Raw genomic sequence first — 23,588 nt, 5'->3', positions numbered from 1 at the left:
GCACTGCACAAATGTTAGGCAGCTGATATGTGTTTTCCCAAATAGAATTGTAGATCCTCATTTCCTCTCCTTCTTTTCCCCACTTGTGACTCAAGCCAGATTTCATCGAGCTATTTTTGTAATTACTAACATGCTGGAAATACAGCAGCAAGCCAGAAGCAAACTAAAATGCAGCATCCAGCAAAAGAAAGAAAATCACGCTGAGTAACTGAAAGGCCATCTGCTTCTAACTGAGCTGTAGGGGTGAGGAAGACAATCTGGCTGTACTATTTGTGTCCTCCCCAAAACCATACCCACCTGCATGTTGTCAGTGGCATCCCCAAGCAGTCCTCCAAAAGTGATAGCATTAGTTACAGTCGCCAGATAGATGAAGAGAATTGCTGAAAGAGCCTGAATATTTAAAGCATCATAAAAATCACTGGCAAAAAATGGTGCTTTTCTCTTTATGTCCTTAATTAATCCACCACAGAACCTGGGCAGGGAGAAAGCAAACATGTGACCAAGTAAGAAACAAATAAATGACCACCAAATTCATTAAAAGACAATTCACAAAACCATGAAGAATTGGTTATTAAAACACTTGAATCAATCACATGATACTATTTAACCACTTAAGATGAAACCAGAAAACTATCTACCTCTTTCAGTTGCTAAATTAGGTGTCACATTTCCTAAAGATCAGCCAGTGGTTCTGTATGTAAGAATGAACTGTGTACATAAATAAAATCTTTTGTTGCCCAAAGGAAAACATCCAAATATGTGGGAACATAAAAGGCCCTTTACAATCTTGCTAGAGCATCCTTCCCACATTCATTCATTCTTTCATCCCACAAATGTTTATTGAGCACTTGTGATATTCCCACACTATGGCACTGTTCTGGTTGCTGGGGATACAACAGTGAACAACACAGGCCCCAGAGCCCTGCTCTTATGGGGGTTACTTTGGAGAGACAAAAAAAAAAAAAAGCCAATAAACAAGATAAATAAGTAAAATGCTTAGTGCTAAAATTCAAAGAAAACATTAAATGGGAAAGAGGGTTATGTATTACTGGAAAAAAAAAGGTATTTGAAACTTTAAATAGGCTAGCCAGAAGATGCTTCTAAGAAGGTGACTTTGGGGTAAGGATCTGAAAGAACTAAGTGGGGAGGGCCAGCAGGTAGGTGACAGGAGAAGGCACAAACTGAGCCCCGATACACATCAGCAGGTCAGCTAATGGACCCATGGATCAGTCTACTTCCCTCCCAGCCAGACCTCAATCATCAGCCATAAACATGCATGCTGCTGCTTCTGCCTAGAACTCTCCACTTCCAATGCTCAATGGTGCTCCGATTTCATCACCCAGATTCCCACTCTTAGCTCTCACACTTTATCAGGATTATCTACCTCTCTAGGTGCCTGCTGGACCTGCACTGCACTCAGTGCCCCACTGCTGTTTCCTTGGTATTCACAGGGCTGTGCATGGCACCAGGAACACTGCAGGTACACAGTGCATTTAGGAAAGGTGAAAGAGGGAAGAATAAAATCATAGTCTGATGAAATTTAAAAAACTAAATTCCAGAACTACTACCTTGGATGTAAGTAGAAAAACCAAAATGATATTCCTAATGAAAATGGTTTGTTAAGAACTTCAATCATGTACCACATAATAATGTTTTGGTTAATGATGGACCACATGTATGATGGGCCAGTACAACATATCACTCATGTGTCAGTGGTGATGTCAATGTAAACAAACCTACTGTGCTGTCAAATACATATAGTATGTAAGACTTGATAATGTTAATCAATACCTGTGTTATTAGTTTATGTATTTGGTACACTATTCTTATTATCATTATTTTAGAGTGAATACCTTCTACTGATCAAAAAAAATAGTTTACTATAAAACAGCACACGGTGTTACACTGACAGCAATCTCCTACATCTGGTCATAACCTTGCCTTTTGATTTTATCAGAAGTGTCACATGATTGACCTATACCATGTGGGTTTGTGGAAGTATGCGCCATGATGTTTGCAAAACGACAAACTGCCCAAGGATGCAATTCTCAGACCTCATCCCCATCGTTAAGTATGCATGACTGTATTTAGAAAAAACAGGGAGCTCAAGAGGGAGGATTTTGTGTGGAGGGTGGAATTTTTCTTTTAATTTGGGAGAGAAATCCAAGTGGATCACCAGGAAAAGGAAATAACTTCACCAAGATTCAACTGCAAACCAAAATGACATACTTTTTTAAAATTAAAATCCTACAGTATTTTTTTTGTTTATTAAAATCCTACCGTGTTTTGTCTTTTTTTTTTAAGAGACAGGAAAAAAAAACTATCTTACTTAAATTTTTACTTATACCAAAATGAAATGGAGAATATAATAGTGGAAGAGGAAGAATTGTCATAAAAAGTAATCAGATGGAACAATCTGGAAAACCTGAACTCCCAGCTTCAGGCTAAGGAGGCAGAGGAGTGACCTGTGAATTATTCATTTGTATGTTCCTCACTTTTAAGTAAATGTGCAGGGAAGAGATGGAGTCCTGAGAGCCACCCGGGAAAGGCTAACCCATCACCAGTTCGTCTTCCTGGTACCCATACTTACCAGGCATCAGTTGGACTCTGACATCCCATCTGTCCCTGCATTTGCCATAATACCCCAATGCCATTCCAGCAAGCACTCTGTGGGCAGTTCCCTCCCACCCCACATCTTCCCTTCATGATCTGTCCCCCACCTCCTTCTGTACTTTCCTCAAATGTTGCCATTCTCTGTAAGGCCTTCTCTGACCAGCCTGTCTAAAATCACAATACTGTTTCTCATGACAAGAGTCCCTACTTCTGCTTCATTTTTCATCATAAAAATATCACCACGTTTATTTATTTTCTTACTTGTCTCCCATCTCCACAAAGTAAGACCCACAAGGGCAGGGATTTTAATTCACTGTTATATCCCCAGTGCCTGTGACTAATAGGTGCACTATAAATATTTGTTGGCTGAACAAATGAACAAACCAGTGAATAAAATGCTGAAAGTAAATTTAGAAAGATGAAGGGAAATTTGGATCTAAAGAAAACCTTATGGTGAATGGCAAAAGGATCCGTCAGTTACCGTCCAGTTCGCTGCAGTTCTTCACAATCCCCATGCCCTCCTCCTCCGTGTCCTCCATCATGGGGGGTGTCTCCGTTCATCTGGACATTCTCTCCACCTGAGTACATATTCTTTCTAAGCAAGGAAACAGAGCCCAAGCGAACATTAGTATTTATCCATTTGCTTCTAAAATGAAGCACTCACTATAGCATACACTGGCCAATGGAAAGATGAAGTTTGGGAAGAAAGAACATTCTTTCTTTCTGCTATCCTAACAAATAATTATTGACACATTGCAGTCAGAGCCAAGACAAATGATTAGATGAAATGAAAAGCTGAATTAATTGTATATCTTATAAGAGGGAAATTCACCTGGGAAATATTAGATCTCCAACAAATGGTTTCTCTTCAACTACCTCACCCAATTTCTTAACCTCTTAAATCTGCAAAGGACTTGAGTAAACTGATATTTCTACATGTACAGGGAGACATCCCCAAAACAACATCCCCAAAGAATGCCTCTGATGCATTCCAATACTGTGATCTGAGCTAATTTGTAATCACTAAAGAACATCAAAACATTTAACATGTATTTTACAGCATCAAGGAAATAAGAAACAAAGGCACATAATTGATCCCTTGGAAGCAATATGCCCATGAGGACCTAGAAATATTAAGACAGTAGCTTGACCCCACTTCCTTGTCTAAACATAACCTCCTTCTCAGGTGTATTCTAGCACCTTAAAATTTCCAACTGCCTAAGAGTTTACCTTTTGTCAGATGAAGGAAGGCTCTTAGGAGGTTCTATCCTGATCGCTGGGTCCCATTCTCCAGGTGGAAGGACAATGACTTCATCTAGGAACTCATCAATGCCAGCAATCAGGTCCTGCCTATCTTTTGCTTTGTAAGCAATGTCATGGAACACCTAAAGAATGGTAAGAGATGTGTTCATCCAACCAAAGAGCTTTCTACAAGCTTCACACCATATCTAGCCTGAAGAAAGCTATCCAAAATTCACCATGATATTACTCTAATCATGCTCTCCTATTTTGTATTATTCAGCCATTTCCAAAATATTTAAGTTTTTCAGATTATAACCTTAAAGAATATATGTAGAAGCCTGAGTAAATGGCTATTTTTAAGTGTTTCTTTTTTTATCAATACTGTAAAATTACATGCCTTTCAGCTCCCCTTGGTAAAGTACTGTTACTGATACAGTTGCTATGGAAGCCAGATGAAAATAGTTCGGAGAAATATACTGAAAAGTCATTCCCTGAAATAAAAACTACTGGGACAAACAACTGCTGATAATTCAAGGAGAAATTTAAAGTGAGTGTAAAGATCAGGTTGAGAATCAAACATTGCAGTTGTCAAGCACAAAAATAATGTGATCCATTTTAAAAAGAAAACTTAGTTATACTGTCAGAACACAAAGTCAATGTATTTAAACAAGTCCATTTTTTGGCAAGGTAATATCTAAATCACCAAGGATTCAAAAGGTTCATGTCTTTTATATGAACTTCCAAAGGAAGGATTTCCAAAAAGTACACAAGCCTTTTTGTCAACCATTCCATTCTTCTAACCAAACTGATGATCTGAAAGTTCTTCGCAAGATTTTCATGCTTGAACCTGAACTGGGTCAAATTCTTTAATCTCAAGAAAAGAAGATGGCCACCCTGTTCAATCACCTTCCCCATTCTTAAAGATTTCCTGCTAAATCACTTCTCCTGAAAAAGAATTTTCTAAAGTTGTCAATCAAATAGCATTTAATGGTCTTTGGGTTGTGGGGTAGAGAGGAGGGCAATAAAAATGCAGACACTGCTACCCTCAATCTCATTTTCTTTTGCCATCTCCATCACTGTGGCTGGAGAGTCAGAGAGTCACCTTTCCAGCCAACCCTGCAGATAGAGAGCAACAGTTCCAACCAATGAGACATGAGAATGACGCTGTTTGGGTAAGCCTGCAAAAAGGGGCAGATACGGCTCACATTATCCCCATCACTGTTTCCTACTTCAAATGTAGTGAGGTGATAAGCTGAGTGCAGGCAGACACTGTAGAGTTACAATTTTGATAGGAGGGGGAAAAATGCCATCTTAAGACCATGGAAGTAAGTGTGCAGCTATCAATTAGCAAACAGTTAAGCTAAACCAACCCCAGCTACTATCTACCTCCTAACTTTGTTATATAAGAAAATAATCTGCAGATTGTTTAAGCTACTATAAGCCCATCACTTGCAGCCTAAAGCTTTCCTAATTGACACATCTTCAAATGAATAACTTAAAAAAGAAGGTATAAAAATACAAAAATAAATTAACTCACTGTGAGGAGGGAAATATACATCCCCTTAATAGGGGGAGAAAAAGAACCAGCATTGCTATACTTCAATGTTCTCAGACCCAGTAGAAATCACCTGAGCAATCACCACACAGAATTTCTATCCCTAACAAGCAAGCATCCTATTCCTCACTTAACACATGGAAAAACTGACAAATTCAACAATAAAGCAAAAGTGAAACATTTGAAAAAATAGTAAAGCAGAAAGACACAGAAGCAGAAATTAATGATCTTATATTCTAACAGTTTTTCTTTTACCACAAGTCTGGTTTGGTTTTGTCATATCTAAAATGCATGTAGCAACATTCAAGCTGTTGTGAGAGTAATGAAACCATAATTGGAAAGTACTAGATACTCTATAGTTGCAGTTGCTAATGTATTTCAGATGTGCAACTTGCCTTCCACAAAATAAGAAAACCATAAAACATGTATTTTCTGATACCTAAGAAGAATGCATTATCCATTTTATTACAGATTATTTTATAAAACACATAATTCTGGAAATAGTATAGAATATGAATAGTTAAATTCCCAGAATTAACATGTTAAATACTTTAAGAGATAAAGTTAAGACAAAGTTGAAAATATGTAATAATCAGATCAGGGGAACTGCATATTTATCACCTCAGACATTTATCTTTTATTCCTCTTGGGAACATTCAAAATCCTCTTCACTAACTATTTTGAAATATACAATTAATTGTTATTAGCTATGGTTACCCTACTGTGCCTCAGACATTCCAAATTGTATAGAATTGTATTGAAATATCACACTATAACTCATATAGAGGCACTATATATTATAGAGGCATATATATATATATATGGAGGCACTATATATATATAGAGGCACAATTATGGGTCTATTAAAAAATCTAAAAAGAACTGAAAATGTTTTTAAAAAGAAAGGAAAATGTTTTATTCCAACACAATTTATAATCCAGTATAAAAACAAAGTACATGACTTGCTTTTTTTGAAAACTAATGCATAGGGAATATCGGTGCATTTACCACACATGATTGTACTTCATGCTATGAAGATCTTAGTAACCCCATAATTCAAACTGAATAAATTGTCACAGATGAGTCACAGTATGAAAACAACACAAGTAGGTCATTCAAAAAAACCTATCTTCCCAATTCCCTACCTCATCAGACATCAGGGTGGCAATGGCTCTGCCAATCTCATGGTAGGACTTGGCTTTGCCCTTAGGACCTAAGAGAATGAACAAGAACCTAAAGGAAAAGGAAAGAAGCACATGCTGTTACACACATTTCATCAATATACATGAGACTAAGAAATGTTTATCTCAGTTCATATTTTCGAAAGGGTTAGATCTCTAAACGAAGGACTAGACTTGGTGATATGGAAAATACTCTTTGACACTATGTGAAACACAAATCACTGTTCAGTTTATTTGGAGGCAAAGAAAAGTTTACCATGAAAACTTGAGAAGCTTTTTCTCTGAGCAGGAAAGGTTCAATTTATATTCTTTATGAGACAGTCAATGTTTCTGTTTTAAGTTTTGCTCTTTTTCCATTTCTACTGTCTTTTGGAATCTTTGAAGCAAATCCATTAAGTCCAATAACTAGACAGACTTAGTACACCTTTGGACTTCTCTGACTTTTCCAAAAACCGAAACCAAATTTCTATAAGTAAGCCATATGCTGACCGTCAATGTAAAATAAAATGAAATATGAGGGAAATTCAAAATAAATTATCATTCACAGACTTAATTTTTTATTGGTGTTCCCATTTTCTTTCTAACTTGTTTTCTTGATACTGTACAAAGCACTGCTTCAGAGAAAATAGGTCCTGAAACATGTAGTAATGAGCTCATTCCCATTTTTCATATTGGAAGGAATCCCTCATTGATAACAAGGACAAAGATGTATGTCTCCACTGGGGAGGAGGGAACCTGATAAATAAATAAGGAAAAAAGCCACAAAAGGGGATACTAGATAAATCTTAGCCTTGATATCGATCATGTCTTACCTAACAGGGCGATAATGAGGACAATCAAAATGATGGCATTATGTGGTTAGACAGCTTTTAAAGTCCTGCAAAGCAGGATTTCACATTCATCACTTTCTGTTAATTTCCATGCAACCCTTGCAAAAAGGACAGGTATTCTATTCCTATATGATGGCAAGGAAACTGGGGCTGAAGGAGGTGATACATGAGCCCAAGGTCTGTGCTTAGTAAATGTCTGGGGCAAGGGATGTAGTTCAGAGGGAGAAGACATACTCAGCATGCATGATTCCCTGGGTTCAATTCCCAGCATCAAAAAAACAAAACAAAATTAAACAAAAGCAAAGCAAAATAAAGTGTACATATAGCTCTTCTTGCATCCTATTCTTTTTACCACATAATTATGTTATTACCACCAACCCTATTGGCATACCAGAGTTGTGAAACACAAAAACTATCCACAATAACTTCCGCAGGTTGCTCCTGGGAAAGAACTTGTGGATGCTTAGCTTGGGACAAGAAAGGTAAGATTTTAAGTACCAGGGATGGCTTTGTACATTACTTTGCCAAATTCTATTTATTACTAATATACTTCTATACCTCCCTGTAAATAAAAAAGGATCAACAGCAAGTACTCTATAAAATGTTAGGGCTTGTTCCAAAATGCCCCTGGATATATAATTACTTTATTTCATTATAAAAGTCAATTCAAAGGAGATGGGGGGGGGAAACACCAGGAATTAAGAGTGTAAAAAAAGGCGGTGGTAATCTGAAAGTTTGAATACCCAGATTTTATACTAGAATAACAATAAAACCATTCAGTACTTATTTGCTTGAAAACCAGTTCTGCAGTGGAGTGGAACACTCACTTTCAAGTCTGATCACAGTGAATGAAAAAGCAAAGCAATCAGCAGCTTGAAAGTCTGTTTGGCATGAAAGAAGCCACTGTCAGGACTGAACTTTAGACCTCTAACCCTGAAGTTCAATTGATGCTAGAATTTTTCTTCCTTTGACACTGACCACTTCATAATTATGTACCACCATATACAGCATTATAAAGTGCTACGCGGTAGCAGTAAAATGTTGCTTTCTAAAGGGACTAATCCCTGGTTTGAATGCAACACTTGAAAAAAAAATTTTTTTGCCAGTAAAACAAAATACAAATACCACTGAGAAATGCTAGTACCGGTTACATTTTTCCAATTCAATTTGCCTATCTACAAATGGCCAGCTGTCAAGTAAGACAATAGTGTGTTAGGTAAAATGGGAAGGTGCAGTGTCACAAGAGAAACTACCTTGTTGGGTCCTTTACTTAAGACATTTTTTTAAATAATGGATTTCTTTTGCCTACCATTTTTTATTATCTCAGTGTATCTAAATATTAACTTTTCAGGAATGCATAATGCCCAAAACCTTTCCAGAACCACTCTATGGCCCTTCCTACCACTCCCATAAGGAGTGTAGCTTACAAATACACATTATCCTATCAATCTGTATCAACTGACACAAGTTAATTATCAGGTTGACTAGATGGAAAAAAAAAAAAAACCTACTGTCTTGTTAGTGAGAAAAAACACTTAGTCACTAATAGTCCTCAAACATAAACATAAACTTTGGCCAAGGATGGGTGACTACTCTCTGAACTAATAGAGTCATGAAGCCTCTGTATAAAAACCCAGGAGATGAGGAACATATATTTTCCATACAATTTTACTCTTTGGTCTCCACAAAATATATCAAAGAATGAATGGAAACAGTAGATCAACAGTGTCTATGATGGATACTATAGCATGACCTAGAAATAAAGGTATTATTCCTAGGTAATTATAATTTTGTTGTTAAAAAAGATACTTCTTCACTAATGAACTATCATCAAGTGCCAAACAGAAACAATATGGCAACATTGTTTACCTAACTCCAGTCAGGAACAATTCAGTAAATGTACCCTCCTAAAATGATATAGAGAAGGATTCAGCCAGAGGAAGAAGTTGTGCTCCACTTGTGTACACTGCATCAAAATACATTCTACTGTCATGTATAACAAATTAAAATATACAAAATTAATTTTTAAAAAGTGATATACAGAGGGAATCTGAGCATGCAAAAGCAGTAGGGAACATCATGTCAAGTGAATAATTTCATTTGTAGGAATAGGGACCCTTAAGCAGCCTTTAATCTAGACTGTATTATGGACATGAAGCCAAGAGTTCTGAGGGAACTAACTCAGAGCAACCCAGCCAGTCAATGTTCCCTCTGCCTGAAACATGTCCTCTCCCCTTTAACCCTCAAAGAAGCAAAAGCTGTTACAACTTTTATGATTGAAGTACATCCTGCCAAGTTCAGCTTTTATAATGTACTGAAAACACTTTTCATGATCCAAACTGTTTTTTGTCAATGGACAGATGTTATTTTTAACCAGAAGCTTTTTTCTTTATTAACAAATTAGAGTAAACATCACATTTGTGTGGCTGGAAGGACACAGTCCATGTTGACAGCTCAGAGAAAAGAAATTAATTTATGTCACTGAGTTTCTTTTATGCACTCATCACTAGCAACAAGTCAGAGTTAGAATGCTTAATGGTGTCTAGTTGTCTTAAGAATGTTCATGAGGCTCTTTTCTACTTTTGTGAGCTTTTTCGAGAAACTAATTATGCCTGGGGAGGATGCCTCTAGCATTCTGCACAACAAAAAGAAGTACCAGATGATCCATGTCTGGAACCAATGGCCTATACTCACATTCACAAAATAATTATAGGCATAAACAGAGCATAATATCAGAAAAGGAGCCAGCTTTCCTAAATCACTTAATCTTTTCAGAAAGGATGTACATCCCCCTCCTGATACAGCACAGCTATTTCCAGAATAAACTCAGCATGTACCAATCCTTTACTCTCTTCTCTCAAAATCAAATAACACATTATTCATATTTAGCAACTTTGGAAAATGTGGCTAAACTGTAGCTTCCACAATAGATTCATGGGGACCACAAACCCACCATAACCAACCACATTATGTGCAGTTCAGAAGCTAGCAATTCGACTGACGGACAAGACAGAACTGAATTAGCAAGATTTCTGTCCCAGCCCCTCTAATAGTTTTTGTATAAACAGTTTAAAACACTAAGAACAAACTCTTTCTCTTAGGTAAGTAATTATTTATAATACCCATATATATTAATATAGCCATGCTAAAAGGGCAAACATTCTAACATTTTAGAGAACTAAAAGCTTACTGAATAACCATTTACCCTAAATGCGCAGAGATCAGAAAAAGATAAGTTAGGGCTGGGGTTGTAGCTCTGTGGCAGAGCACCTGCCTCGTACAGGTGAGGTACTGGGTTCAATTCTCAATACCACATAAAAATAAATAGACAAAATAAAGATACTATGTCCATTATAACTAAAAAATATATTTTTAAAAAAGGATAAATTGACCTAAGGCTTCTCATTTTTCATGGGCGGTTCCTAAAACTTTCTATTCTGTCCCACTCTAGGTATCTCTAGGGTTACCTAGACTCTAAAATTTGGCCAGAGTTCTGTTTCTAGTGCTGACAGTGGATCTTCCCTTTGCCTGCACCCCTTAAATATAAAATGGTCATAACAACATTTATTCCATATATAACTCATAAATATGAGTGAAAGGTTGCCTCTGTGAACAGATAAAAGATGACAGCAAAGTGCCTATAAAAATAGTCACATTGTAAGTAGAGAAACTTGTGAATTCTATACAAGGAAGGGGAGTTGCTAGGGCCATACTTCTGTAAAGGTGCGTAGTAGTAAGATTATAAGGAATAGTAGTAATAATAATAATTGTATAATTTTCCTCCACCTTTAAAAAAAAAAGACCACAAAAAACACATGCACCAAAACAGGTCTTTCAAGTCTTCCTGCTATAGAACAGCACATGCACATTAAAGCACATCATGGAATGCAGACACGGTCCTCCACAATGACTGCCACATTTCTTGTGGGATTTCCTTGATTGGATTTCACAGGATGAAGCCATTGTAAATGGCCTCACATTACTCACATCCAAAAAAGCTAATGAGACTCCCCACTCAGTGATTAGAGCTTGTATTGGTTTGGAGGATAGCAAATGGATAAAATAGTTTCCTGGAAAAATGTTAACATGCAAGGATATATTATTCAGATTATTGCCCTGAAATAGTTTTATGATATTATTGAATTACATTCCCTTGAATTGCTTGGCTCCTCTTGTTATTTCAAATGATGCTGTATTTCACTTCTAGACTAATACTTCCTCCCTCCAGTACAAAAGAAAAAAAGAATGAGCCAGACAGGAGCAGATGATAAAAGGGATACAAAAATTATCATGATTTGCTACTCAATGCATGCATATTATTGTTAAATAAAAAGCCTTTTAACTTTTTTTTTTATTTGTAGCTTTTAAAGAAAATAGTAATAAAAATAAAAAGGGAAGAGCAGTTTTCTTTAACACTTCTTGGCATGATTTTTTTTTTTCTTTCAAGCCCCAGTAAAGTTAGTCCAAAGAGACATAAATAAAGCCATTGGGGCACCAATCTGGACTTCAGCCATGGTCTGAGTCAGCAGTTTGCCAGATGATTGCTCAGATAGAACTGCAAAGCTCTGCTGGAATGTTTTAAAGCAAAAAGCTAAGTTACAGAAAACAAATCGCAATAATCCCAGTAATCGAATAAACTGATCATCTCCTTTCTCCTGTTATTTGTCCATATTATTTGTCCAATGACTGCCTGTGTATTATTCCTATTTTAAGTGTCTTTAAGAAATTCAAAACTGAGGAAAAAAAAAACATATAATAAGGAAGAATGTCTTGAATTGAGAAGCCTTAAGGAAATTTTCTCCTAATATTCCTCCTAACTTGGCTCAAAATAAATCTTGGCCTCTTGTCACTGTTGGTTAATCATGCTCACACCACCTGCGTTTCTTGAGGAGAATTCATAGCCCTTCCTTCCTGTTCACATGGGGAAAACTAGAGGAGAGCAATGGTCACCTCTTGTGCTGGAATCCACAGAAAGCACCCTTCAATTCTTTCATATGATAATTTCCTGATGTCAACCTAAAGATACAAGCATCTCTTTAAACTCTTCCTCAGCATTATTTTAGTGAAGCATTAACTTCTACTCAACTAATTGTACTTTGTAAATCAAGCTACCTAACTTTATTGAGCTCAGCTTCAGAGGGAGCTGAAGAGGATGACTTGTGAGGTGCTGTGCAGTGTGATGATTTAACATGATTTAACAACAGTGGCACCCTTCTTTTAAAGCAAAATTTTATGTGGCATGATATATGTCACTGTAAAGTATACAAATTTGGGTATAAAGCCAAAAGAATTTTACAAATCTGTATGTATACCTATATTTATGTATACATGTGTATATATATGAACTCACTACCAATTTTCTGATGACGTAGAACAAATGAAAGCAACTATGACCATTTACTAATTGTATAACTTTGTACACGTTGAATTCTTAAGACTTAGTTTCTGCATCTGTAAAATCTGAACACTGTAGTTTGTATGTTAAAAGATTATTGGAAAGATTGAGTAGAATAATCTATAAGAAGAAAGTAGTCCTTCACCAAAAAGATCATTATAATTATTATTAACTCTTGTCATAACTATACAAGTGCCTAGTCATTTGATAGCATAAAAATGAGACTTAGCCATTATTTCAAATTAAACCTCTTGAATGTACTGGATATATCCTCATTCTGATCCTCTAGCCTAGAAGGGAGCCCATTTCCCAATAAGCACATCGCAGACCCCAGCAGGTGGGAAAGAGCAGCCTACCTTGTGGGCACAGGGACCTCAGTGAGGGCACCCAGCATGACAGCCTGCTGTAGTCGAACAAAGGCAACAAAAGGAGTATCCAAGAAGTCAACTTCCCCAACGAGCACATTGGAAGCTTCTGCATCACGTGGCAGTTTTTTCATGAACTTATTCTTCAGCTGCATGGGAAGAACCAAACAAAAACCATTTTATTTCCAAAAAAGGGAAACAAGAAGAGATACTATACGCATCACTCACAGGATGTCCCTTTATGGGGTTTCCATGCAACAGTCCCTAAACAGCCACTTTTATGTTGTATTTAACCATTCTATTAAAATAAACACTTAGCTGTACCTTGATTTAAAACATGATGAAGGTATAATAACATGGTTTATATATAAAACAATGTGTAGTATCCATTCATTTCTTTAGTCATTCACTCATGAAAACTTATGAGCAAAGCAATACTCTAAGTCTGAGGGATACAGGAAGGGACAGGCTAACTATGAGCTCTGCTTAGGTTCACCTTGCCACAGGAGGAAATAACACATGATTTAAAGTAGTGATAAGTACTGAGAAGGAAAAATGAAACAGATAAGAGGGTACTATTTTTAAACAGGTACTATTTTAAACAAGATGGTCAGGGAAGACCTCTGAAGAAATATATATATATATATATATATATATATATATATATATATATATATATATATTTTTTTTTTTTTTTTTTTTTTTTTTTTAACACTGGCACCCAGGGTACAAGCCATGCACGGACCTGAATGAAGAGCATTCTAAGCAAAGAGAAAGGCAAGGGCAAAGCCTCTGGAACACGAAGGAGGTTTGCAGAGTAGTAAGAAGTCAGATGTGTTGGGAGCTAAAGGAGGAAAGTGGCAGAAATAGCCACAGATGAAGCTGGATGGGTAAAGGGGACCAGCCCATAAAGACCTTGAAGGCCAAAGTAAGGAGGCTTAGAAGTTTCATATGGGAGATGCTTACGAAGAGCCCCAGTTAAAAGGTGGAGCCAGAAGACATAAATTTGAGAGACATAACCAGGTCAACAGTATTCAAGGCCACTGGACAGGTGACATAGCCCTGAGTGTAAGTATAGAGAGAAAAGGGGTAAGATCTCTACTCTGGGGCCACTCTACCTTTCATAGGAATAAAAGGCGGCATCGGCAGAGGACATTGAAAAGAAGCAACAAATAAAGAGAGGAAAACCAGACTTTACTCATAGCCAGGTGACACAAGGGCTCAATAAGGAAAGAGTATCAGTTGAGTCCTAGGCTGCCTAAAGCCCAAATAAGATGAGAACTATGAAAGGACTGGTGAGTCTGGCAAGATGGTAGTGCTGGTGAATATTGACCAGAGCTGTTACCATGGACACCCAAGTGCCACATGAACAACGACAAGTAAAGAAGGAGAAACAGGGAGTAGAGGTAATTATTTTGAGAAATACAGCTACCAAGAAAAGATGAAAAGTGGAGAGGGAAGTGAAGAAGGCATAACACTGGGGATTTGTTTTAATAGAGATGTGACAGCATTTTGGAATGTGAACAGAATGATCTAGTAGAGACAGATTAATGCTGCAGGAAGGATAGTGAATAATTAGAAAAGCAGCTCAAGCAACCTGGATCTATAGTGAAGGGATGATATCCACATCCCAGGTAGGAGTGCCAGTTTTAGAGAGGAAAAGAGCTTATCGATCCTACCAGGGAAGGCAGACTCTCTGGGTTCAAAGGTGGGTGGTCTGGGAGAGTTGGTAGAGTGGCAATGAGGGCTTCTGAGGACTCATATTTTTGCAATGAAATACAAGTGAGCTGATGGTGAGGAGGAGGGAGGCATGTGGGGGTTGAGGAGAGAAGAGAAGGTGTAAAGCCGTTTTCTTGGAGAGTGAAGGCTGCTTAACACAGTCACATTGAAAGCTTATCTGACAGGCGTCATCTCTTCCACAAAACTCAAAGAAAACAATTCAAAATTGCAGGAGGGCAAAAGGATAAGAATTTTTCAAGACCACACAAAAGACACAGACTTCTCATACTTACTTATCGTCCAATGTAAATGCCCCACTCCTCAAGTCAAAAGTACCAGTGCGTTTAGTATTTTGTGCCATGGATTATTGCTGGGATGGAAAGTGGCACACTTGATCCAATTTTGCCCATTAGTACAAAGTTTATACCAACATTTTATTTTCAACGACCACTTAAGAGTTTTTAATTAGGGGAAATTAATGACATGAAAAGTTACTCTGAGGACTTCATCACCCTCAGGAGCATTTTTATAGGATTTTGTTTTTAACTTGGTACTTCATGCAAGAACAAAGCTATCAGACAAAAAGCAAGAAAGGACTAAGAATTTGGTGGAAACCAATCAATTCACTAATCAATAAATAAAGACAAGTTATATATTCTTAGAGGTTAGGAATATAACTACTCCTAAGTAGTATGGAATTTTCCAAAATTTTTACCATTAATCCTCCAAGAAATGCTAATATTAAAAAATTGTCTTTACATTTTACAGATATAAAAACACCAGCCAAGAGAGTGGTCTAAAATCATGAAGTTGCCAAAATTGTTATTATCACCTAAGGAAATTACAATAATGAACTGTTCTCCAGAACACTAAGTAGAGTGTGGAGTACAGCCAGGTGGCCAAACAGATGCAAAATAACAATCCTCAAACTCTCTCCAGAGAGTGCTTGCTCTCATTTACCAATACAGAAAACAAAGCTGTGCATTATTCTGGTTTTACCTCCCATTCTCTTCAGCAAACTCCTTGCTCCTGGTTAGGCAGGTGATTCAACCATAATTCCTTCCATCTTATATACTTAGATTCTCACACTCATTACAAGAAAAGAAAAAAGTCCTTTCCCTATTTCTACCTTTTCTAAACCTTCTTCAGAGTTCAGCACAAGAATTTCTTCCCATTTCATCCTACTTCCTTGGGAACTTTCAGAATTACTCATTTCTGAATCACACTTCGGCAAGGTATAAGTTCCCCTCCCCCAGTTTCATGAGGGTAAGAACAGTTTATTCTGAATAAATTGAATAGTTTTCAACATGATGAGGAATAAACTCTGATAAAAGAAAGATTTTTTTTTAAACCCATGTAAATGCCAATTCTTCTTTGAATGAATCTTTTCCCCACACACAAGCTCCCTGGGTGATCTCAAAAGTGTGAGGAAGTCCGAGGACTTATCAAACTTACATCTTTAGCCAATACTTTCTCTTTAAGCTCCAGACCTATATATAATACCTCCACCTGGATTTCTAATACACATTTCAAACTTCATTTCATCCAAAACAAGCCCTTTCGACAGTCCCCTAAAACCAGTTTTTCAGCAGTCTTCCCTGCCTTGCATGGCACCTCTACTCTTCCATTGCTCAAGGCAAAAATCTTGCTGTAATCTTCAACTCTTCCTTCTCTGGTACCCCACACCCATTCCATCAGCAAACCTGTTGGATCTACATTCCAAATGTACCTATAATCCAACTTTTTCAACACCTTCATGGCTACCACCCTTGTTCATGTCCAAGACATTCTCTGAAGTATGGCCCTGGCTTCCTGACTAGATAGCCTGCTCCTGCCCTCCCTGCTGTGTATTCACCAAAGCAGCCACAGCAGAAAAATCAAGAGTCAGACCCTGTTACTCCTCTGCTCAAAACTCCAGCTGGTTGCTGTTTCCCTAAGTGAAGCCAAGCTCTTTACAACAACCCCAATCCCAGCATTATCTAGCTGCCAACTGCTCCCTGAACTTACTTCCTACCACTCTCTCCTGGCCTTCCCTGTGGCCACCCCTGGTCCCATGTTCTCCCTCAGACAGGTTCACCTCAGGTCCTTTACACCTGCTGTTTGCTCTGTAGACAATGTCTGCAAAGCCCCCTCCCTCACTTCCTTTGCTCTTTTTTTTTAATTCTTTTTTTTTATTTGTTGTTCACAACATTACAAAGCTCTTGACATATCATATTTCATACATTAGATTGAAGTGGGTTATGAACTCCCAATTTTACCCCAAATGCAGATTGCAGAATCACATCGGTTACACATCCACATTTTTACATAATGCCATATTAGTAACTGTTGTATTCTGCTACCTTTCCTATCCCCTACTATCCCCCCTCCCCTCCCCTCCCATCTTCTCTCTCTACCCCATCTACTGTAATTCATTTCTCTCCTTGTTTATTTTCCCATTCCCCTCACAACCTCTTATATGTAATTTTGTATAGCAATGAGGGTCTCCCTTCATTTCCATGCAATTTCCCTTTTCTCTCCCTTTCCCTCCCGTCTCATGTCTCTGTTTAATGTTAATGTTTTCTTCCTGCTCTTCCTCCCTGCTCTGTTCATAGTTGCTCTCATTATATCAAAGAAGACATTTGGTATTTGTTTTTTAGGGATTGGCTAGCTTCACTAAGCATAATCTTCTCTAGTGCCACCCATTTCCCTGTAAATTCCATGATTTTGTCATTTTTTAGTGCTGCGTAATATTCCATGGTGTATAAATGCCACATTTTTTTTATCCATTCATCTATTGAAGGGCATCTGGGTTGGTTCCACAGTCTAGCTATTGTGAATTGTGCTGCTATGAACATCGATGTGGCAGTATCCCTGTAGCATGCTCTTTTAAGGTCTTCAGGGAATAGTCCGAGAAGGGCAATAGCATTCCTATACCTAGAAGACCCAAAAGGGTCTACAAAGAAACTACTAGAACTAATAAATGAATTCAGCAAAGTGGCAGGATATAAAATCAACACGCATAAATCAAAGACATTTCTGTATATCAGCGACAAAACTTCTGAAACGGAAATGATGACAAACACTCCATTCACAACATCCTTAAAAAAAATAAAATACTTGGGAATCAACCTAACAAAAGAGGTGAAAGATTTATACAATGAAAACTACAGAACCCTAAAGTGAGAAGTAGAAGAAGATCTTAGAAGATGGAAAAATATACCCTGTTCATGGATAGGCAGAACTAACATTATCAAAATGGCGATATTACCAAAAGTTCTCTATAGGTTTAATGCAATACCAATCAAAATCCCAACGGCACTTCTTGTAGAAATAGATAAAGCAATTATGAAATTCATATGGAAAAATAAAAGACCCGGAATAGCAAAAGCAATTCTAAGCAGGAAGTGTGAATCAGGCGGTATAGCGATACCAGATTTCAAACTATATTACAGAGCAATAGTGACAAAAACAGCATGGTACTGGTATGAAAACAGGTGGGTGAACCAATGGTATAGAATAGAGGACACAAAGACTAATCCACAAAGTTACAACTATCTTATATTTGATAAAGGGGCTAAAAGCATGCAATGGAGGAGGGATAGCATCTTCAACAAATGGTGTTGGGAAAACTGGAAATCCATATGCAACAAAATGAAACTGAACCCCTTTCTCTCGCCATGCACAAAAGTTAACTCAAAATGGATCAAGGAGCTTGATATCAAATCAGAGACTCTGCGTCTGATAGAAGAAAAAGTTGGCTCAGATCTACATATTGTGGGGTCGGGCTCCAAATTCCTTAATAGGACACCCATAGCACAAGAGTTAATAACTAGAATCAACAAATGGGACTTACTTAAACTAAAAAGTTTTTTCTCAGCAGGAGAAACAATAAGAGAGGTAAATAGGGAGCCTACATCATGGGAACAAATTTTTACTCCTCACACTTCAGATAGAGCCCTAATATCCAGAGTATACAAAGAACTCAAAAAATTAGACAATAAGATAACAAATAACCCAATCAACAAATGGGCCAAGGACCTGAACAGACACTTCTCAGAGGAGGATATACAATCAATCAACAAGTACATGAAAAAATGCTCTCCATCTCTAGCAGTCAAGGAAATGCAAATCAAAACCACCCTAAGATACCATCTCACTCCAGTAAGATTGGCAGCCACTATGAAGTCAAACAACAACAAGTGCTGGCGAGGATGTGGAGAAAAGGGTACACTTGTACATTGTTGGTGGGACTGCAAATTGGTGCGGCTAATTTGGAAAGCAGTTTGGAGATTCCTGGGAAAGCTGGGAATGGAACCACCATTTGACCCTGCTATTGCACTTCCTTTGCTCTTTAATTAAAAGTCGCTTTCTTATCAGAGAGGTTTTCCCTAGCCACCCTAGTTAAAATTTCAACTCCCTTCTCTCCACAGACACTTCTAACTCCTCTGTTCCACTTTATTTTTTGTTCCTTGCATTTGTCACTATCAAATATATCATATATGTTAATAAAATTTATTTTAAATCTATGTCCCCATTAGAGTATAAGTTCACCAGAGGTAGACATATCCACCTAATTTGTTCAGTGCAATGTTCCTAGTGCCTACAAGAGTACCTGAGGAGAAAGGTTCAACAAATAGTTGTTGAAGGAATGGAGGTTATTATTTCTGCTCTTCCCAATAAGCTTTCCTAACTCTCTTCTTCAAGCAGTCAGTTCTGCACATCTACCCTCTCCCCTCCCAGGCCACACAGGTGAACAAAAAGCCTAGATATGGCCATTCTTGGTAAACTCCTCCCCTGACAAGAGTGATTGGTCAAAAGGATGGATGCATGACCTGCGCAAAGACCATATCCTTTAGAAGAACTGGTACTTATGTGGGTTAAAAAAAAAATTCTTTCTTTCATCAGAGGTTATTCCCCACTATGTTGAAAAGCCATGTGTCAGGACTGTCCACACTAGGATAGAATGAGGTAAGTACCCAACAAAAGCAAAAGAGAAGGGTTGGGGTTGTGGCTCAGCGGTAGCGCCCTCACCTAGCACGTGCATGAGGCCCTGGGTTCGATCCTCAGCACCACATAAAAACAAATAAATAAAATAATAAAGATATTTTTTAAAAAAGCAAAAAAGGGCTGGGGATGTGGCTCAAGCGGTAGCGCGCTCGCCTGGCATGCGTGCGGCCCGGGTTCGATCCTCAGCACCACATACCAACAAAGATGTTGTGTCCACCGAGAACTAAAAAATAAATATTAAAAAAAATTCTCTCTTTCTCTCTCTCTCTCTCTTTCTCTTTCTCTCTCTCTCCTCTCTCCCTCTCTCACTCTCTCTCTAAAAATAAAAAATAAAAATAAATAAAAAATAAATAAAAAAGCAAAAAAGAAAATGAATGGAAAGAGATTTATGAGTCTTCAGTCCCAGTCTCTGACATCCTGAATCTTCTCTAGGAATCCCTCCCACTGACATAAACCACTAAATCCTTTGGGGCTTAAATTAATTTGAAATGTATTTCTGTCCACTGCAGAGCCCAGGTACAAAAGTGTATTTGTCAAATGGATTTGAGGAACACCGGGTTAAATAAAATAAGTTTCCACACCATAGACTTTCTCAGAGCCTTTAATATGCCTTATGCCTATAGATGCTTTATCTCCCACTGAGAGACCAGGCACATTATGGTAGGAAATCAGATTAGAAAACGCTGCTTTGTATAGAAATTTTCTCATCTTTCATCTAATCCCCCTTCTATTCTATTTTATTCTCTTCAAAATATGTGGGCGCCTACTATAATTCAAGGTCTGGTTGTAGTCATTGTAAAGAAAAGACAGATCTGCTCTCCTGAAATTTACAGAAGAAACAAACACCATGAAAGGTACATTGTTTGATGGGAGGTCACAGAAACAGCAATTGCATCCAGTAACAGAGCTCAAGGAAGGTTCTTCTCAAAGTTAACGAAATCTCTCCCATAATTTTGGCTCTTCAAACACTGATTCAGATGCCTTTTTTAAGGAAGCCAATAATACCTGATGAAGGAAAAAGTAATGACAGAAATATGAAAAGTAATTTGGGCTTACACAATAAAGTATGAACAATAATAAAATAATAAAGATTAAACAAAAAGGTAAAGAATAAACTTAGGAATTACAAAGAGCAATAAAAGGTAATGAAAACAAGAACAGAACCTAAGGCTTTCAAATTGGGTTGAAAATCACCCAATAAAATCATCTGGATTGAATTCCAAAGATAAAGTTTGACATTCCTTTCTTATAGATCATTAGTTGTTTCTCCAAGGGATACCCAGCCTGGATTTTAGGCAGGGTCAACTTTAAGAACACACACAAGGAAGAAAAATTTCTTTAGCCAACCTTGATTTCAGAAAAATGGATTTCAAATGGCTGCCTTGTGGAGCTATAATCATTAAAAGATATTTTGGCTAGCACAACAATTTTGTGACCTTTCCTGTCTTTGCCAGGTTTTAACATGAGCTCTGTAAATACAGATGCGCATTTTTTAAAAATTCTTTTTATACTTTATTTTTTCTTCTACAGTAAGCTCTTGCCCTTTGCCATGAACGTTTACTCCTATAATTTCTTACCCTTCTTTACTTTCTGAATAGTTTTCTATAACCCAGTGATCACAACATTACTATACCAAGAAACTAGAAATTTTGAATGGATAAAGCAGAATAAATGGACTGATTGTAAAGGAGGTACATTACTTGGGATGACAGTTCTGTCTGACGATGAATAAGTGATATGTGCCATATATAGTTCACTGAAAAAGTCAATCTTCCACTCTCCACTTACATCTTAGGTTCTCTTGTCCTCCTCTATGAAAGCAGTTTGCATATTTTAAGGTTTCACATAAGGGATCCATCACACTTCAACCGGCTGTTCTAACCATTTGATTAACAGTATGTCTCACTAGCTTCTTTGCTATTAACCTCAGAACTGCAGCATTGTAGATCCAAGCTGTCCCATTCCTCAGACCCGAGGCAGGTATTTAAATCCTACCTCCTTTTCTCTGTCATTATCTGACACATTAAAATAATTGCATCTAGCAACTCCTAAGAGAAAACATAGGGTCAACACTCCAGCATATGGGCACAGGCAACAACTTTCTCACTAGCCTTAAAACTCAGAAATAATGCCAATCGTGAATGAACAAATGGATGGCAACAAGTTAAAAAGCTTCTACACAGCAAATGAAACATTAAGAATGTGAAGAAAGAATCTACAAAATGGAAGGAAATTCTTTCTACTCTTCTGGCAGAGGATTAATATCTAATATAAAGAATTAATGGCTGGGGTTGTGGCTCAGTGGCAGAGTGCTCAACTAGCACATGCAAGGAGCTGGGTTCAATCCTCAGCACCACATTAAAAAAAATAAATAAAATAAAGGTATTGTGTCCAAGTACAACTAAAAAAAATATTTTTAAAAAAGAGTTTTTTAAAAAACTTAACACCAAAAAAGAAAATAACTCAATTAATAAATGAGCAAATGAATTAAACAGACACTTCTCAAAAGAAATACAAATGGCCAACGAATATATGAAAAATGTCCACCATCATTAACAATTAAGGAAATGCAAATCAAAACTACACTAAGATTTCATCTCACATCAATCAGAATGTCAGCCATCAAGAGTACAAACAAGGGGCTGGGGATGTGGCTCAAGCGGTAACACGCTCACCTAGCATGTGCGGGGTGCTGGGTTCGATCCTCAGCACCACATAAAAATAAAATAATGATGTTGTGTCCACCAAAGACTGAAAAATAAATATTAAAAACTATCTCTCTCTCTCTCCTCCCTCTCTCTCTCTCTCTCTCTCTCTCTTAAAAAAAAGAGTTCAAACAATAATAAGTGATGGAGAGAATGTAGAAAAAAGGACCATTATTACACTGTTGGTGGGACTGTAAGTTAGTACAACCACTATGGAAATCAGTATGGAGTTTCCTCAAAAGGTTAGGCATGGAACCACCATATGGCCCAGTTATACCACCCTTTGTATTTATCCTTAAGAATTAAAGTCGTACTATAGCAATACATGCATACCCATGTTTATAGCAGCACAATTCACATAGCCAAATTATGGAACCAGTCTAGGTGTTCCCCAGTGGATGAATGGATAAAGTAACTGTGGTACAGATACACAATGGAGTATTATTAAACCACACCAAAAAAAATGAAATTATGTTATTTTCAGGAAAATGGATGGAATTTGAGACCATTATGTTAACAAAATAAGCCAAACCTAAAAAGTCAAGGGTTTGGTTTCTCTCACATGGGAAGCTAGAAAGGAAAAAGGAAAAGAAAGGTGAGAGGGCAAGAATATCATGGACATCAAAGGGAGATCAGTAGAGGAAAAGGACCAAGGGATGAGATGGGAAGGGATAGGGAAAGTGCTGGGGAGTGATATTGGCCAAATTATACTTTTATATATGTGCATGTACAAATATGTAACAACAAATCTCATCATTGTGTACAACCATAATGCACTAATAGAAATATGGTAAGAAAAAATTCCATTTATAATAAAGCATGAGTACTTATGGTTTGAATATTGAGTTTGACTTGTTAGAATATGATCCTATTCAATGCCCTTATTATAAGTGATATTTAAAAATAATTTCAACTTGAATGTATTTTCTCATGCTTTATAAAGCTCACACCTATTGATACTCCACTCTATACATTCTTGTTTTCTCTCCATGAG

At 37.3% G+C, this 23,588-nt stretch overlaps 1 protein-coding gene across 9 annotated transcripts in view; it reads right to left on the bottom strand.

Annotated features, from left to right (window-relative positions):
* SLC4A4 (solute carrier family 4 member 4) overlaps positions 1 to 23,588 on the bottom strand; it is a gene marked incomplete at its 5' end in the record, with an annotated part of 343,701 nt that overhangs the window by 102,634 nt on the left and 217,479 nt on the right. For all 9 annotated transcript variants that reach the window (XM_081303368.1, XM_081303374.1, XM_081303369.1 and 6 more), the window contains 5 exons: positions 298 to 472; positions 3,095 to 3,208; positions 3,844 to 3,998; positions 6,556 to 6,643; positions 13,173 to 13,330. In XM_081303368.1, coding sequence (XP_081159494.1) covers positions 298 to 472; positions 3,095 to 3,208; positions 3,844 to 3,998; positions 6,556 to 6,643; positions 13,173 to 13,330 — 690 coding nt within the window. The remainder of the gene's footprint in view (positions 1 to 297; positions 473 to 3,094; positions 3,209 to 3,843; positions 3,999 to 6,555; positions 6,644 to 13,172; positions 13,331 to 23,588) is intronic.

The sequence above is a fragment of the Spermophilus citellus genome, assembly GCF_964194105.1.
Source record: "Spermophilus citellus genome assembly, chromosome: 8".
Lineage (NCBI taxonomy): Eukaryota > Metazoa > Chordata > Mammalia > Rodentia > Sciuridae > Spermophilus > Spermophilus citellus.
The sequence above is the reverse complement of the archived record's forward strand: the minus strand, read 5'-3'. Positions and strand labels throughout refer to the sequence as shown.